Raw genomic sequence first — 17,890 nt, 5'->3', positions numbered from 1 at the left:
TTCAATTTGTTTGTTTCTTATCTCTAATTGAGCCTAAAAATGTGAAAGAAGCTTTAACTGATGAAAATTGGATTAAAGCTATGCAGGAGGAATTGGAATAATCTTTTAGAAACAAAGTGTGGATCCTTGTGCCAAGATCGTTGCATACTAATATTATTGGCACAAAATGGATTTTCAAAAATAAATTTGATGAATTTGGTACAATCGTGCGAAATAAAGCAAGATTAGTGGCACAAGGGTACACACAAGTGGAAGGAATAGACTTTGATGAAACATTTGCACCTGTTGCAAGACTTGAATCAATTAGATTATTATTGTTTATTGCTTGTTTGATTGGTTTCAGGTTGTTCCAAATGGATGTCAAATCCGCATTTCTCAATGGGATCTTGAATGAAGAGGTATATGTTGAACAACCCAAAGGGTTTGAAGATCCTCATGCACCTGATCATGTTTACAAATTGGAGAAAGCTCTTTATGGTTTGAAGCAAGCCCCTCGGGCTTGGTATGAGAGACTCACTCAATTTCTTGTTTCTCATGGATACAAAAGGGGTGGAGTAGATAAAACTTTATTTATCAAAAATATTAAATCTAACATAATTATTGCTCAGATTTATGTTGATGATATTGTGTTTGGTTCTACTTCTGACAATGAGGTGCAGGTATTTGTGAAGCAAATGAAAGAGGAATTTGAAATGAGCATGGTGGGAGAATTGACCTATTTCTTAGGTTTGCAAGTCAAGCAATTAGATGAAGGCACATTTATTTCTCAAAGCAAATATGCTAAGAACTTGGTGAAAAAGTTTGGACTTGAAAGTTCAAAGATTGCCAAAACACCAATGGGAACGACTGTGAAGCTATCCAAAGATGAAAATGGTGCAAAGTGGATCCTACACTGTATAGGAGCATGATTGGTAGTCTTCTTTATCTCACTGTTAGTCGACCTGATTTGAGTTATAGTGTTGGTGTGTGTGCCAGGTACCAAGGAAATCCCATGGAGTCTCATGCTGCAGCTGTCAAAAGAATCATTCGATATGTTCATGGGACTGTTGATTATGGTATTTGGTATTCAAAAGAAACTAACCCTAATCTAGTGTGTTTTAGTGATGCTCATTGGGCAAGTAACACTGATGACAGAAAAAGCACTAGTGGAGGATGTTTCTTCTTGGGAAATAATCTTGTTTCTTGGCACAGCAAGAAACATAATTCTATTTCTCTCTCAACAGCTGAGGCCGAATACATTGCAGCGGGAAGTTGCTGTACACAACTTTTGTGGATGAAGCAAATGATGATGGATTATGGGTTTGATCTTGACACTTTAACTATTTTTTGTGATAATACAAGTGCAATTAATATTTCAAAAAATCTTGTGCAACATTCTCGTACTAAACATATTGATATTCGTCATCATTTCATAAGAGAATTAGTTGAAAATAAAGTTCTTGTCCTGGAATATATTGAAACACATAAACAAATTGCAGATCTTTTCACTAAAGCTCTTGATTCGGTTCGCTTTGATTTCCTCCGAAAATCTTTGGGGGTTTGTTCTCTTTAAATTCTCTTGTCATGGTGTTGTCCGCTTGATCTATTGTGTGTTATTCTTGGTTAAGAAAAATGTCAATCAATTTGAAAATTTTGTTGTGTGTCAAGCTAGATAATCTGTCTTGTGTTTATGAATCTTTGGTTGTATATTCTTGAGAGAAAGTTAATAATTTCCTCCTAGGCATATTCGAGTAAATTAATCAATGTTTAATGTTTGAGCTTCCTTTTGTGTAGCATTGTTTCAAGCTCCTGTGCAAGAATAGAGCTACCTGCATTAGTGTGTGAAAGCCGTCTTTTGAGTAAGTTGGAACTTTGTAATTCGGAGTTATGAAGAGGATACGCTACCATAGAAAAAGGCTACCACTGGTGTAGTGTGACAGCGTCTTCACGGGTTACAATTATTTTAATTTCGAAAAAGACTTATTTGTCATTGGGCAATGTTCCCTTGCATACACTGTTACACACTTATGCTTGAAATAATGTAATAAAAATTGTACACAGTTTATAAAAAATGTGTGTAAGACTCATACATGTTGATTGATTCACTTAAGAATATGTGCTTGTGACTGAATTGTGCTTTATTTCTCTCGAATATTCTTTCTAATTTTTCATTTTCACAAGTGTTCTTATCTTTGGTTTACACTAACACTTATTTTCATTTGCTTGATTTTATTCTTACCAGGTTGACTCTCTTTGATCAAACCATTTTTTTTTTGGGTTGAGTTTTTATTTTATTTTTGTGCATATATATAAAATTAAAAAAAAATGATAGTCAAGGAAATACATGGTGGACCGAATCATTGTGGTGATTATGAGAAATTATTCATTTAATTGTGTGATTTAATATATTCTTTGTCTCCAATGAATTTATTTTTGTCTTCTTTCTCATTTTGGAATATCATGATTTGTATCTTTATTGTCTTGTACTTTATTTAAGATATTTAAAAAAAAAAAAAAAAAAAAAGTCAATAAGGAGATCGTGTGGGGTATTTTTTTTTTGTTACCTTTTTTGGTTTGGGATTTTATGAATAAACTGAAATTTAAAAAAAAAAAAGGTAAGTTGTATGAAGATCGTGTGTCTTCAAGATTGTTTCCTTTTCTTGTTTAAATTAAAACATTTTTTTTAATAAAAAAGGGAAACCTCTTTTTGCCGTGGGTATTCATTTTGGGTAAGTAATATATTTAAAAAGGCATGCCATTACCCTATTTCCTCTCACCCACGATTTCATTCAGTTATCTCTTCTCCTTCTAATTTTTTTTTCTCTCATTTTCTGGTAAGTGTTTTTTTTGTTTTACAGAAAAAAAAATGGTAAGAACTCGTGGTGCTTCCTCCAAGAAGATCCCTGTTTCTCAATCCCGAAAGGTACCATCTCCTTCGCCTCCTCCGTCTGTGTCAACAGAACCTCTTTCTGTTCCAGCAGCTCCCACATCTGTTGGAAAGTCCTGCAAATCCAAGGCACGCAAGAAGGTGTTTTCGCTCTCTCATGAACACCCTATGGTGTTTCCAGATATCTCTGCTGACATTGTTGCACCACCATCTGAAGTGGTGGTGCCCTCTCGAGCCAAGGACCATTCTCCTCTTCCTTTTGATTCGTCTTTGGAAGCTAGGGCAAAATCGAAATCTGTTTCATCCTCTTCCAAAGCTGTTGCTGCTGGGTTGCTCAAATTGCCCTTGAAGCCGAGTCAGTCCAAGAAACATTCTGTGACCCCCAAAAGGAAATTGGGGTTGGACGCATCTCTTTCTCCCTTGTCTGCTGCCAAGAAAAAATTGAAAGCTCATCCCCCTTCACTGTCTTCCTCCGAATCTGATCCTGAGGAAGAAAAGTCAGAATCTGAAGCAACCCATGATACCACATTGTCTGATGAAACGGTTCCTGACAATGCAGAATCAAAGGCTGAGTCCGATGAGCTAGAAAAAGAAGACATAGTTCCCTCTGAACAAGAAACCGAATCTGACTCAGAACCAATTGCAACTCCTGTGTCATCCAAGGCTAAAGGAAAGAGACCAATTTATGATCCTACACCTTCTCCAAAACGTTCAGGTGTAAATTTCAAACCTTATTCTCCCATTTTTTGCTATAATGATAATGCACGTGATATGGTTCTATATGCTCAAAGGAAATTTATCATTGAAAGAAATTATGTCTTGAGTGATCATCGTCCTTTTAGTGTGCTAACAATGCTTCAAGATTGACAATGGACAGGTTCTTTGGTTAAATTTTTTGGTTTTGTGGATAGAATAGTCAAGGAATTCTATGCCAATCTTACTAATGAAATTATTGAACCTTCATCTCCTCTGTTTAATAAAGTGTTTGTTAGGGGCCATTGGTTCTCTTTTTCTCCTCAAGACATTGCTCTTGCTTTGCATCTTCCCCTTACTGTCGAGGATGATGTTGATGGTGCCTCTCTTGACAAGGACATGGTTATCACTGAATTGGTAGGTCAAAAAATGGCATGGCCTTCTAATACAGTCATCTCGGTCTCCAATCTCACCTACACTTAGGCTGTTCTCCATAAGTTTGCCACAACAAATTGGAAGCCCACTTCTCACACCGCCACTATCTGTTTTGATATGGCCTCATTTTTGTACAAGGTGGGGACCAGTCTTGGTATAAACTTGGCTTCGGTTATTCATGATCAAATCATTGGTTTCCGCAAAGGTAACAGGAAAAACTTGAATCTTCCTTTTCCTCAAGTTATTTATAAAGTGTTGAGTATGCAGAAAAAAGATCTCCAACGTGATCAAGAAGACTTGGTGGCACCCACTACTGCTGCTTCCTACAAAGCCTCTGCCCCTCCTACTGAAGCCACTGCTTCTCCGTCCTCCAAGAAAGTCAAGCCCCAATCCCTGAAGATTGCGTCGGATGACATTCCTCATGCCTCCTCCTCTGTTGCCACAGATTCAGGACTTGTTGCAACCGAAATAGTTGCTGTTCGAGCCTCTGTTGATTCTTTGACTGCTCGAGTGATGTCTCTTGAAGAATTGCAGCGTTCTGTGTTGGAAGCTGTTCAGTCTCTGTCCAAAGATCCAGTTGTTTAGTTTTCTTTTATTTTTTGTCCTTTAAACATTGATACTCTTTTTTGTTTTATGGTTCTTTGGCTTCTTTGAAAGACACAAAGGGGGAGTAGTACTATTTCCAAAAACCTGGTTGTTTGTTGTTTTGTTTAACTCTGGACCTTCTTATTTTGAGGGGGAGTTAAGTCTAGTTTATTTACATGTTTGTTATAAGTTCATGCATGTTTGCAGGGGGAGTTCTTTCTCTTTACTTATCACTAACATTTGTGTTGCAGGTTTTTGAATTAATTTTGTCTATCATATTGCCAAAAGGGGAGATTGTAAAATCCTTTATTGGCATTTTTGATAATAAAGACAAAATTAATTAAAAGGGTATTTTCGAAATTAGTAGTTTCCCCTTTTGTAATATTTTGTGGTGAATTTCGAAAATGGGTAGTTTCTTGTTTTGTTGAAATATGTCTTTCTATATTCAGATTTTTTATGTGCTAATAAAATAAATATATATATTTTCCTATAAAAGAATATCTTTTTCTTGAATTGGAAATTATTAGTATTTATTTTTATTTATCTGATTTGGTTGCCCAGAAATCGTGTACAACTTGCAATAATAAATGATATATTGTTTCCTTATTTATTTAAGGAAACTGGGTTGAAAAACTGTCCAGGTTCAATGAATCTGTTTGAACGGATTGCCAGTCTGTTTGAACAGATTCTGACTTTCCTGTTTTGGAAGATTTTCCATTTATTGGCTGTTTGATTTCTGATTTGTTTTCCACGACCTAAAGGGATTCTAAAATGTATATAATCATCCTTAGGTCGTTGGTTTTTTGATTATCTCTCTTGGTGTATTATTTTCTATATATTTTTTTCAAGTTTTAGAGAGACTTTTTATTATGTGAAGAACTTGAGTCCAGCAAGTTCTTAGTGTTTTATTACAGTGTACTTCTGTATTGTTTTCTTTGTGTTAATTGTGCAGGTTGAACACACTTGGACATTGGTCATCAAGCTTCGGGAGAAGTCTTGTTCGTGAGTCACTTTTCGGGAGGAAAAGTGCAAGTGTTATGATTTGAAGGGAGTTCAAGATCTTAGCACTTCAGAAATTTGATTAGAAGTTTAGATTACAACAGTTGCGACAAATTCAAGAGGGAGTCTTTATTTGTATAAGTCAATTTGGTTTTGTAATCATTTAGATATTCTTCTAATAAATTTCATTCTCTGGGCGTGGCCTCGTGGACTAGTAGCAATCTGCAAAGATTGCTGATACCACGTAAAAATTCGTGTGTTCTTTACTTTATGTTCGTTTTTATCTTCTGGTCACAAACTGTTTAAACATATCTGGTTTCTGTTCAAACAGTCTTGGTATCTGTTTAAACATTTCTGTAACAGTTTAACAATTAATTATTTAATTTAAATAATTAAGTTGGTAATCATAAAAAACGGAATTTCAGATTTTTTTAAAGGGTTTTTGAAAAGTGAGAAAACGTGGTTTTATCGTTTTCTCTTTTACAACGTAGAATTAGGACCTGATTTGGATCCAATTTTCAAAAATCCTATACCAATCAAGAATTTATATGGGTCCCACAAATGTTAAAATTTGAAAATGATAAAATGGATCAAAATCCACTACCCATCAGACCCTAATCTATTTCTAATTTTTCTACATTTTTTATTCTATTTTATTTAATTTATGGTTATTAAATAATTAAAAAATAAAATATCTAAAATCATCAATAATGACAATGCCTCTTCCGTAACTCTTTTTTTAATATTTATTAATAACTAATTTTCTAATAATTATTATAATAAATCAACCATATATAAATTCACATTTATCTTGAAGTTTTTTCAATTCATGATAATCTTTTATTGTTTTATATTTTAAATATCTTAATTTATTTATAAATAACTAATTTTTTAATAATAAATAATTATATATAATTGACATTTATTTCAAAAAATTTCATCTGTATTTATCTTTTTCTTGTTTTGACATTTCAAATGTAAAATAAAAATATTTTTATTTATATTTAAATAAAATATATAGGGAAAACTAATTTTTTAATAATTATAATAATAAATGAATTATGTATAAATTGTTATTTATCTTCAAGATTTATTATTTTGATATTTCAAATTTAAAACTAAAATATTTTAACAATTAAAAATATCAACATGTATACATATGATATTAATTTGATTAAGAATATTATTAATTAAATTAATAAAAATATTTATTAAAAAATGAATAATTGTGCAAAGATCATGATTTTAAAAATTTCTACCCTAAATATATAAAAATCTTAAAAAAATTATATAATAAAAAAAACAACATAAGACATATAAAATAATACTAATATTAAATAAAAACACACTTACAATAAGTAGTTTGAATTTTATTTTTGGCAATTTAATTATTCAGAATTTTTCGAAAACCTGCATGAGATTTGCTATATAATGAACATTATTATGAAAAAAAAATAACGGTAAAGACGCTCTTACGTATCTTATAGCATGTTGTACAGGAATGATGAAAATAAATCTCTTACACACAATCTCCTAAAAAAATATTTCAAAATATATATTTTTTAATTATTAGAAAAAACTGTGCCAATTACTACTATATTTTCTAGTTTAACAATGATTATAGGCCAAAAATCGTCTAAGAGTAGAAAATCACATAATAGTAGACATATTTAACAATGATTATATGCGAAAAAATATATTTTAACTTTATATAGATTTTTTATTTTGATTTTTTTGACAAAAGAACTCTATATAGAGTTTTAAACTATAAAGATGTTGTGCCACAAAAATAACTCTAATATAACACAGCCTAACAATATATATCAAGAAAAAGGATATAAATATACATTTAAAAAAAAATTAAAAGGCTGCAAAATTAGGATAGGAGGTGTGGTGGAGAAAATTCGTCATGACTCATATGTACATTTTTTATGTCAATATCAGCTAATTATTTTCCTAATTTTCTTTTTTGTGGGAATTGCTTTCCTAATTTTTCAAACACGATAACGAAATTCTCTTCAAAAAAAAAAAAAACGATAACGAACATAATAAATAATTTGCTAAAATTCCACAACAAATGATTTTTTTCATCAATTATTATTATTATTTATAATTTCTCGTTAAATCATTATTATTTTCTTATAAAACTACACTAACCCAAAACAAAATAAATAAATAAATAAGTACAAGAAATCGAGGAGAAAATAGAGACCTGAAAAAAGACCCCGTGTACGCAAACTCAAAAAAAGAAAAAAGAATAAAAATAATCAAAGACACGTGGATTTACTAGTCTCATACGTTTGCTTTTCTCTGCAAACACAACTTCCCTTCCCGTCGTATTTATTTGGTGGTCTAGTTCCCAACTTTGTTTGGCAGACGGGAAAATATTTTCTCTCTTTTGCTTCCCTACTTTCACTTGGTTGGATTTTATTTCATTAATTTTCCCGGGCCCTCTACAAATTGTTTTGTATTTCACATTTGGTAAGTTTTTTGTTTTTGTTTTTTTGGCTGAGTTTGATTTCCACCACTAGATTAAAATTATTAATCATGTTATATTTCACTTTGCTTTGTCATTTTGGGCGTTTTTTTTTTGTCTTCCCTCTTTGTTGGCCGCTAATTACTTTTTGTGACCTTTGGCAAGTTTTGGAATTTTGGTTTCTAGCTTCAGTTTTGATTTGTATGCGTTTGGTTTTTCTAGAGAGTAAGTTTGGAAAGCTTGAATGAATTACTACTGTTTGATTCCTGATTAAGCTATTGAAAAATGAAATATATTCACTGGTATTGTGAATTTCTTGGGCTTGAGTTGGTTTTCTGTCATTCTGTAAATAATGGCTTACTTTATTTGTATTTATGTGCATAATCTTGGCTTAGGGGGTTGCTTTTTAAAGCTTATGATGCAATTAGATTTCTGGGTTGTGTTTAGCTTCTTTCTTTCTCAACATTGTATGAAATTACATTTGTGGTTCCTTGATTTAGGGTCTGGAGCTGTTGGATTCATTGCAGGCTGTAAAGGCTGTAAGTTTGGTAGAAATTATTAAATTCTGCTAAAAGCTTCATCCTGATGGGTTCTTCTGAAGCAGTGCTGCAAGTTTTTTCTGGTGCAGTACCTTGTCATTTTTTTAGTTACTCATGTTTAAGCAAATTTGATCCAATTACTTCTTATAAATACCACATAAACTGTATAAAGAAAAAAGTGTCAAGAAATATGCAATCACTGGTTTGTTCAACTATGCTACAAAGCGGCCTTGGAACTTATCCATCTCATGGGATAGGGAGTGGTTCATATGGAAGCATGACAAAACGTCGCTCATGGCTTCAGAGATGCAAGTGTCAACAATCAGAAAGTGTTAGCGGGATAAGTACAGAAGGTGTAAATGGAGCGTGGTTTGTAGATAGTGCAAAGAAATTGGATACAATCAATGGTAAGGTGAATGGACCAAATATGTTAGAGTTTCAGAATATTCAACAACTGAAACAGGAAGAGGAGGTTTTGAAGTCTAATGGTACTAATGGGACAGTTAGAGATGGCTATCATAAGACTATTGTTGATTCCATTGAGGATGAAGCATGGGATTTGCTACGAGATTCTGTAGTTCATTATTGTAACAGTCCTATTGGAACCATTGCTGCCAATGATCCGACCAGTTCCAATGTGTTGAATTATGATCAGGTCTTCATTCGTGACTTCATACCTTCTGGAATAGCCTTCTTACTGAAGGGGGAGTATGATATTGTTCGAAACTTTATCTTGCACACACTTCAATTGCAGGTATTGTTGCAATTTAATATGATTTTTTCTTTCTTTCTGTAAATCATGTACTAAGCTTTCTCTGTCTGGTTAACTTTGTGTACTTATTTGTTGTCCTCGATAGCAAGGTGATGAATTCATAATTCTTTGTCTAATTTTGACTTTATTGAAACATGGAATCGTCTAAGTTGATTTTTTTTTTGTGCCAATGGATGAATATCTCTTTATGAATTTTTAACCTCACAAGTCTATGCAATTATTAAGATTTGATAGTGCCCCAGCTTATCTGGTTGTAGGCTTGCCTTAATGTCTTCATAAATCCATAGGAAGAATGATCTAACACTTCTTTTATTCTGTTTTTCCACTAATGTATACCTCCGTATCCTTTATTCTTATTTTATTTCTCAATTCACATACTATATATATATTGCAGAGCTGGGAGAAAACAATGGATTGTCACAGCCCTGGTCAAGGTCTGATGCCTGCTAGTTTTAAAGTTCGCACAGTTCCGTTGGAGGGTGATGAATCAGCAACAGAAGAGATACTTGATCCGGACTTTGGGGAGGCAGCAATCGGCCGTGTTGCACCAGTTGATTCTGGTAATTAAATTTACTTGATAATGACATTCTTTGAATTCAAAATATATTCTTGTATTAGTATACTGCTATATTTCTATTCATCAAGTGAAATTTTCAGGATTATGGTGGATTATATTGCTGAGGGCATATGGAAAATGTTCGGGTGATCTTTCAGTTCAGGAGAGAATTGATGTACAGACAGGAATTAAGATGATACTAAGGCTCTGTCTTGCTGATGGTTTTGATATGTTCCCTACATTATTGGTGACAGATGGTTCCTGCATGATAGATCGCCGTATGGGTATACATGGACATCCTCTGGAAATCCAGGTAAATAGTGTTTTTGTGCTTGTGGTTATTTTGTTATCACTCATTATTCACAATCGTGTTCTGTGTCATTCACTAGCAGATAGAAATATTAAATTTGGCCATCCAGCAATTAAATATGTTATGGGAATTGGGGAATTTGACCTGTGTGAAGAGAAATCTGTTGGATGGTCTTTTTCTTTAATTTTGCTCAATGTAGTAACTTAGAATGCTAGTGTATATTTTTTTGGGGCGAAAGCATTAAGAAGATATAGGTAGTTTTTCGTATGAGGGGTCACTCGAATGATTAGATTAGACCTATGTTTTTGGGACTCATAAGCAGGCAGCAGGGGTGGAGCAAGCACAAATTTAAAGTGAGGGCAAAAAAAATTAAAACAAGGATATTAATGAAAAATAAAAAATTTTGTTGGAGCCAAAATGAAAATAATTATTATTTTACGTATAAATCTATAACTAAATATATTAGGGGGGGGGGGGGAGGGGGTGCCCACAGCCCTCACTCGCCCCTGCTTGGCTCAGCCATTGTTCGTGAGGGTTAATTTGGGAATCTTTGATGAAATAATTTCAGTAGATTAGGATCAAAAGAGTCAGTTTCTTGGCGCTGCTTCATCATTCCAGTATCATTTTAACACGCAATTATTTAATGAAATTACGTCCAAGAATGTGTTTAAACAATGTCTCTCTTGTTCTCCCCACGGTAAACCTTTTTTCAGTGAAGTACAGCAACCAGAAAGTGAACTCTGATGTTCTAAACTTCTATTTGTTAACATAATTTAATGGGATTGAACTGGTGCTAATATTTTATTACTGAGCTCTGGAGAATATATTTTAAAAGTATGTAAGGAGCTTATACAAGTTATTGCTCCATTCCCAGAGTACTCTTAGTGGATTATGTAAAATAGATATTTCTTCAAAATATAAAGAAAAATGATCAAAAGAGCACTCCATGAATCCAATCTCTATTTTACATATTGCTGCTATGGTGTCTTATCTACATTTATAGATTTTTTTTTTTATAATATCTCTCCTTCTCTTCATTATTAGATGTAAAATAAAAAAAGTGAGGTCTTGGTGATATATTTTAAAGAATAGAGTAGGGAAGCCATTGTGAGTGCTCTAAGAGTCTGAGTAATTGCTTGGGATTTTTCTTTATTGTTTGTCTTGGGTTCAAGTTCTTTGATTATTTATAATTTTATACTGTGTCCAGGTGAAATCTGCATGCTTTTTTTTTTTTTCTTTTTCAAATTTCTACAAACTTAGATATATGGTCAAGGATTTTTCTGATATTGATTGGAGCAAGTTGATCTTGGTGTGTTAAACTGGTTGTGTTGGGCCCAGGCCTTATTGTATTTTAATGCTAGACTTCTTGCCTTGAATTCTGGTACATTAATTAATATTTATAAGCTTCAAGTATATCTTCAATTTCGGTGCTAGTTTTCTCTATCAATGCCACTTTAAGTGGGCAGATATGAATTTTGGAAAAATTAATTATCTGGATAATTTTGTAAAGGAAGGTTTTTCTCTTTGGTTTCGTGGTGTGAGCAATCAACTGAGTAAATGAGCATCATCAATGGCTTACAGATTGAGAGTTTTCTATCTGATTTGCTTCCAAGAGTTGCAATCTATGTATTAGTTGTCCTTGGCTGATGAGAAATCACTATATAGGTAACACAAGTTTATAAATATTTTGCAAATTGGGAGTAAAGCTACTAACCAACTCTTGTTTACTGATCGGAAATAATCTACTGTTCATTTTAATAGGCAAACAAACTTTTTGGAGGTATGGACTAATCCATTAGACAACAAAATGCACTCGTCTTTAAGTCAGTCGATTTTAATTGGGTTGTTTATATACCAAAGTCTTGCTATTATTATTATTATATACAGAAAAACAAGACTTTTAGAGTACTGCTACTGGTCATGATTATCATCTATAGGATGTGCTCTTTTATGTTTCATTTATTTTCCTGGTATCGCTTTAATGCCTCATTCCCCCAGTTTCGTAGTATGATTAATGTATCCAGTCTTATATTATTTATGGTTCTTGCAGGCACTTTTCTATTCAGCATTACTTTGTGTGCGTGAGATGCTTGCTCCAGACGATGGATCAGCTGATCTTATCCGAGCACTAAATAATCGTCTGATAGCTTTGTCATTTCACATCAGAGAGTATTACTGGGTTGACTTGAAAAAATTGAATGAAATATACCGTTATAAAACTGAAGAATACTCTTATGACGCAGTCAATAAGTTCAACATTTACCCAGATCAGATTTCTCCTTGGCTGGTAGAGTGGATGCCCAACAAAGGGGGTTATTTAATTGGAAACTTGCAACCAGCTCATATGGATTTCCGATTCTTTTCTTTAGGAAACTTGTGGTCCATAGTATCAAGTCTTTCTACATCGGATCAGTCCCATGCCATTTTGGATCTTATAGAAGCTAAATGGGCAGATTTGATAGCTGACATGCCTTTGAAGATTTGTTATCCTGCTCTAGAAGGTATGGAGTGGCAGATCATAACGGGCAGTGATCCGAAGAACACGTAATGTCCTAAACTCATTGTGTCCATATTCTCATTGTCTCTATAAATTATTAGGTTCTTAATTTTACAGCTTATTTGTTTTTGATGCAGGCCTTGGTCCTACCACAATGGAGGTTCCTGGCCAACCCTGCTATGGCAGGTTAGTCTCTTTTTATTTTTGTTAGCATGTGTTTTGTTTATGCAGTCTGCAGAGGGGCTAGAAAGGTCACACTGTATTAGCGGGATGTTTGCATAAATATATTTTAGACCATAGTTTTTTAGGCTTGCGAAGATCGACTACAATACTTTTTGGAACATTTATGGTGTTCTAACACCGAATGTTCATGCCTGATGAACTGTGGTTTTCTGACTGAATTATTGAATATACATTGAAACTGGAATGCTAAGTGTATGACACATTCGATCTGCCTTTCACAGCTCACAGTCGCTTGCATAAAGATGAATAGACCAGACATTGCTGCAAAAGCTGTAGAAATTGCTGAGAAACGGTTATCACGAGACAAGTGGCCTGAATATTATGACACCAAGAGAGCAAAGTTCATTGGAAAACAAGCACATCTGTATCAAACTTGGTCCATTGCTGGATACCTTGTTTCAAAACTCTTGCTTGCTGACCCTAGTAAAGCTAAGATGTTGATAACTGAAGAGGATTCTGAACTTGTTAATGCATTCTCTTGCATTCTTAGTTCAAATCCAAAAAGAAACCGTGGTCGAAAGAATTCGAAACAGACCTACATAATTTGAGTTTCTACAACCATTCATTCACACTCAATAATAGGTAGTCAAGTGATTTGTCAATGTACAAGATTGGGGTAAGTATTCTCCTGATTTATTGTAAGAGGCTGTCTTTCTCTATATTTATCTGGATTGATATGCCGATGTGTTACACAGGCTTATTTTTGTATACAAATATTTTATTGTAAAGGATATGAAAATTCTAATCTCAAAGTATATGATAGTACTTGGTGTGTCCTTTACAAAATTGACTCAAGGTGAATAATAATAATTTAATACTCCTGAAGTTACTATCATTTTGGGATTTTCATTTGACAGAGAACAAGAATTATTGCATGATTTTTCTTCCATCTTTTTTGCAGAAACTTTTCAGATTCTAGCATGCTTACTTCTGCCATTTACATACTGTGCTTAAGTTAACACTGTTCTGTCACTGTTTGCAAGTACAGATTCTATACAGTTTTATTCTTTTGCATCATCAAGGAATAATAATCCACTAGTTGTGCACAAAAAGAAAACTCATTTATGTGAAATACAACCTTAAGCAGGGCAGTAGCTAATCCAAAGGTAGCTTTCTGGCATTTCTGCTCCATAATTGGAGTTGATCTGGTTCCAACCCAAACTTGGGTTGTAGATGCATTAGGCTAAGTTAAAAGTGTGTTGTTCTTTTAATAAAAGTTGAGCTCATTTATTATTTACTTTTTCTATTTAGTCCTATGCTTTAAGCTTTTTAGCCCCCATGGCCATCACTACATTTTAATACAAAGCTGTGCAAACTTAGAAATTAACTAATGAGTTGATAAGATGGACTTCCCAACTATTAGGTGCTGATAGGATGAACTGCTAACTTTTCTTTTAGCAATAATAGCACTGCAAGTGCTGCCACTTTTGATAACATTTCATTAACTGCCATTTTCTTTCCCCATTAAATGATTATAGCCAGCAAGCACTTTTTATATTTATATATATTTATAGAATATATTCCTTCATTTTAAGTTGCCTAATTTTGATTTCTATTGTATAGTAAAATTTAGTATTTTTACAAACTAATACTGTCTCTATTTTATAGTTTATGAAGGTAAGATAAAATGCAACACCATAAAAATGTAATTTCATACTTATTTAATAAATGTAAAACCTATATATAAAGCTATAGCAATTGAGTTTAGGTGTATCTTTAAATACATACCAATAAAGCATAACTTAGATCAATGAAACTTTAAATAGTCTAGTAATGTCTATCTCCTTCCACAAAACCATTTATAAAATTATGAGGGAGAGAGAGAAATAAATATAAAATAGACTGGTAGTGAAAGTGAAGAGCACTAAGTGTACAAAAATAAGATGACAAATATAAGGTGATAAAGAGGATTAAGACTGTTCACTAAATAAAACTTGTTCTAGAAGAAAATCCAAGTGTTTGATAAGGATATAAACCATGAAAAGGTCAATAATTTTTTAATTTAGAGACCCTGTATTAGGGACTAGGCCTCCTCTAATGACAAAAAGATGAAGCTAAAAGTGTAATCTTGTCCAGCTACTTTAAGAAAATATATATAAAAATATATTGTAAAATAGACAGATAAATGTTAAGTGGCACCATAAATTACCAATTTTTTTTAATAAGATATTATGTACTAAATAACTGATGTTGACTGAGGACCTAATCTTCAGCTTGATACAACTGTCTCAGCTCTAAAACTCTCTTTACTTGGTATAATTCACCCTTTTAAGTTTTAACAATGCTATTGGCTTCCTTTTATTGCTTGTTATTGAAGCATCAACATATAATGAAATGCTTGGATTTTCCAACTTTATAGTAATCTTTTTGTCCCTTTTTAACTTTTTTATTTAATTTTTTTTTTCTCTCCTAAAAGAAAAACAAAAGAAAAGTCCTCTGTTACATATGAGACATCCTCTTCACAAAAAAAAAAAAAACAATGATATGTCCAACTGGTTAGTATTATTGCATAAATCCCACTAGTTTTGACTGAAAAGCATCTCAGTGTTTTATTAGAGGTCTTGGAAAGTACTACATGTGCCTTTACAGTGATCTTAATTAATAATTTATTTTTCTTTTCAAAATGATTTTTTTTCCTCCATTCAGAAAAAGGGTTTATACAGAAAAAGTTAAAAAAAATGATATATTTAATAAATATGGTATGTACATACATTTAAAAAAAAAGGATTACATATTGGCATGCATGTTCTGTTGGTTCATTGTCTTTTCTGTTTCCACAGATAAAAAAGATCTTTTTTTTTTCTGTTGAGGATTTGTGCCTTTGAAAGTACCAGAAAACCCATTAAAGAAATGAGAATTATGTCCTTTTTAAGTTTTATTTAATACTTAATTAGATATGCTAATAATGTTGTTTTTTAAGTTGTAATAAGGTTTCAAACAAGATAAATGACTCTTTTTTTCTTCTCTCTTTTGATGATTGTTACTTGCATTGTTGGCAGAAAGCCAGGAAGGATTCATAATGAAAATAATTCAACATTTAAGAATAATAAATATGTACAATGAATATGATTATTGTATATAATATTTGAATATGTGTTATGAATGAATTTCTGTTTGACCAATTCTATAGAATAAGGGACTGACAAGTGGTTTTGAGAGGCTTTGAATGTTTATCTTACATTTGAAAAAACTTAATTTTGATCATTTTCAAATATACAAAAATAAAAAAGAGAAGCAATTATTATTATTACTATGTGCAATTCATGAAACTCCCAACAAATTGTTTTTAGTGCTTCAACATGTGGTGGTAGGTCTTGAACTAAAGTTATAGTTACCTCTATGAACAAAATCTTAGTCACTAAAAACTAGTAATATTTATAACATAAATATTTATATATCTTTTAAATTTTTTCAGTAACAACTCACAGCTTGCTCACCAAACAAAGTAGTCACATTATTTACTTTCTTCAACCTCTCTAATCAAAGCTTTGGCCATTCCATCAATGGTGGACTAAAAATCCCACCAGCACCATCAATCTTCCACTCCTTATCATATTTATTCTATAAAGAATAAAAAATCAAATCCTAAGTGTTAATTACTTAGAATTAATATAAGATTCTAGCTCAAAAGATTTCCATGACCTAGAAGTCAAAATCAGCAACTTTCCCCACCTCAACTAATCTCCAATTTACCCTCTCTAATCACTTATGTCTCATTCCATTTATTGGAATAAAACACTCAAGTATATTACTACAATTCAAGTATCCTCTCAAATATTAAAATTTAAATAACTAATGACTTCTAGTATTTTACTTTTGTTTGGAATGTGATAAAGTAAATAAACGCGGGAATGAGAATCTAAATTATTTTTTATGTTTGATTCAAATTTTAAAAATGTAAAATTAATAATTTGCGTGAAAGCTCAAATGTATTTTAAAAGTAAAGTAAATTTTTTTGTACACAAAAATTTAATATTACATTAATTATATATATTTTTACATTTTTTAAGATAATTCAACTACTCAAAACAACCACTCCTAAAAATATGTAAAAGTAAAGAATATAATATATATTCTTTTCATCTCATTTGTATACTTATGTTGTCAGAAATCTACAAGCCACTTCTCACATATTTTTGTGGGTAACACTAAAAAGTTGAAAGGATATAAAAGAATGAGGAATGTTAATAAAGGGGAATAAAATAAAATAATAATAATAATAAAATAAGTAGTTGTTTGTTAGGACAGGAAAAAAAGAAGTAAAAGGACCCATATGACCCATGACTTTCAATCCATCTAAGATTATTAGAGAAAAAACAGAAATGTACATAATACAGATCACTCGAATCATTTTCATATTTAATATTTTCTGTCTTATATTATATTTGTCTATCTATATTAATTTATTTCACAGATAATTGTAAATCGTACAAGTTTTTTTTTTTCTCTTTTTTGGGTTGAGGAAAAAAAAACTTCCATTGGGTAAAATGAGATTATCAAAGTTTATAGTTTTGATGCACTGAGAATAATTGTTATCATTGTAACTTTGCATGATTTGATGGGAGATGGAGAAGCACAATAAGTGACTGCAAAACAAAAGAACAAGCCAAAATTATCAATTATTATAATTATTATTTCTTTTAATGTAGTTTTAATAAAGATTAAAAAATATATTTAATATGAAAGTGTCAAGACTTCATCAATCGATAATTTCAATAGTAATGTTGAAGAAATCCCAACTTAGTATTTTCTTTCAATGAACCCAACAACTTATTAAATGAAAAAAAAACTTGGCCTACTATTTTTATTTTTACTTGGATATGTGATTGGATGAGTACTAATATTATGTGATCTCAAGAATATGGTAACAACCAAAACAAAATTAAAAGAAAATCTCATTAGGAATATGTAACATACTA

The 17,890-nt window shown here is 32.0% G+C and overlaps 1 protein-coding gene across 2 annotated transcripts; it reads left to right on the top strand.

The window, feature by feature from the left end:
• Window positions 1-7,874: 7,874 nt before the first annotated feature.
• LOC133797798 (alkaline/neutral invertase E, chloroplastic-like) lies at window positions 7,875-13,736 on the top strand. 2 transcript variants are annotated; one of them, XM_062235848.1, is made up of 7 exons: window positions 7,875-8,059; window positions 8,555-9,347; window positions 9,760-9,925; window positions 10,023-10,234; window positions 12,282-12,775; window positions 12,866-12,914; window positions 13,193-13,736. In XM_062235848.1, exons 2-7 carry the CDS (start codon window positions 8,640-8,642, stop codon window positions 13,517-13,519), a joined length of 1,956 nt encoding a protein of 651 aa, XP_062091832.1. In that variant the 5' UTR covers window positions 7,875-8,059; window positions 8,555-8,639; the 3' UTR covers window positions 13,520-13,736. The 2 variants fall into 2 exon arrangements, with proteins under 2 accessions (XP_062091832.1, XP_062091833.1); XM_062235849.1 differs by lacking the exon at window positions 7,875-8,059 and adding an exon at window positions 8,143-8,279.
• Window positions 13,737-17,890: the final 4,154 nt, after the last annotated feature.

Source organism: Humulus lupulus, chromosome 8 (assembly GCF_963169125.1).
Source record: "Humulus lupulus chromosome 8, drHumLupu1.1, whole genome shotgun sequence".
Taxonomy (NCBI): domain Eukaryota; kingdom Viridiplantae; phylum Streptophyta; class Magnoliopsida; order Rosales; family Cannabaceae; genus Humulus; species Humulus lupulus.
Note: the sequence above shows the minus strand (reverse complement) of the source record. Positions and strands in the feature narration are given on the sequence as shown.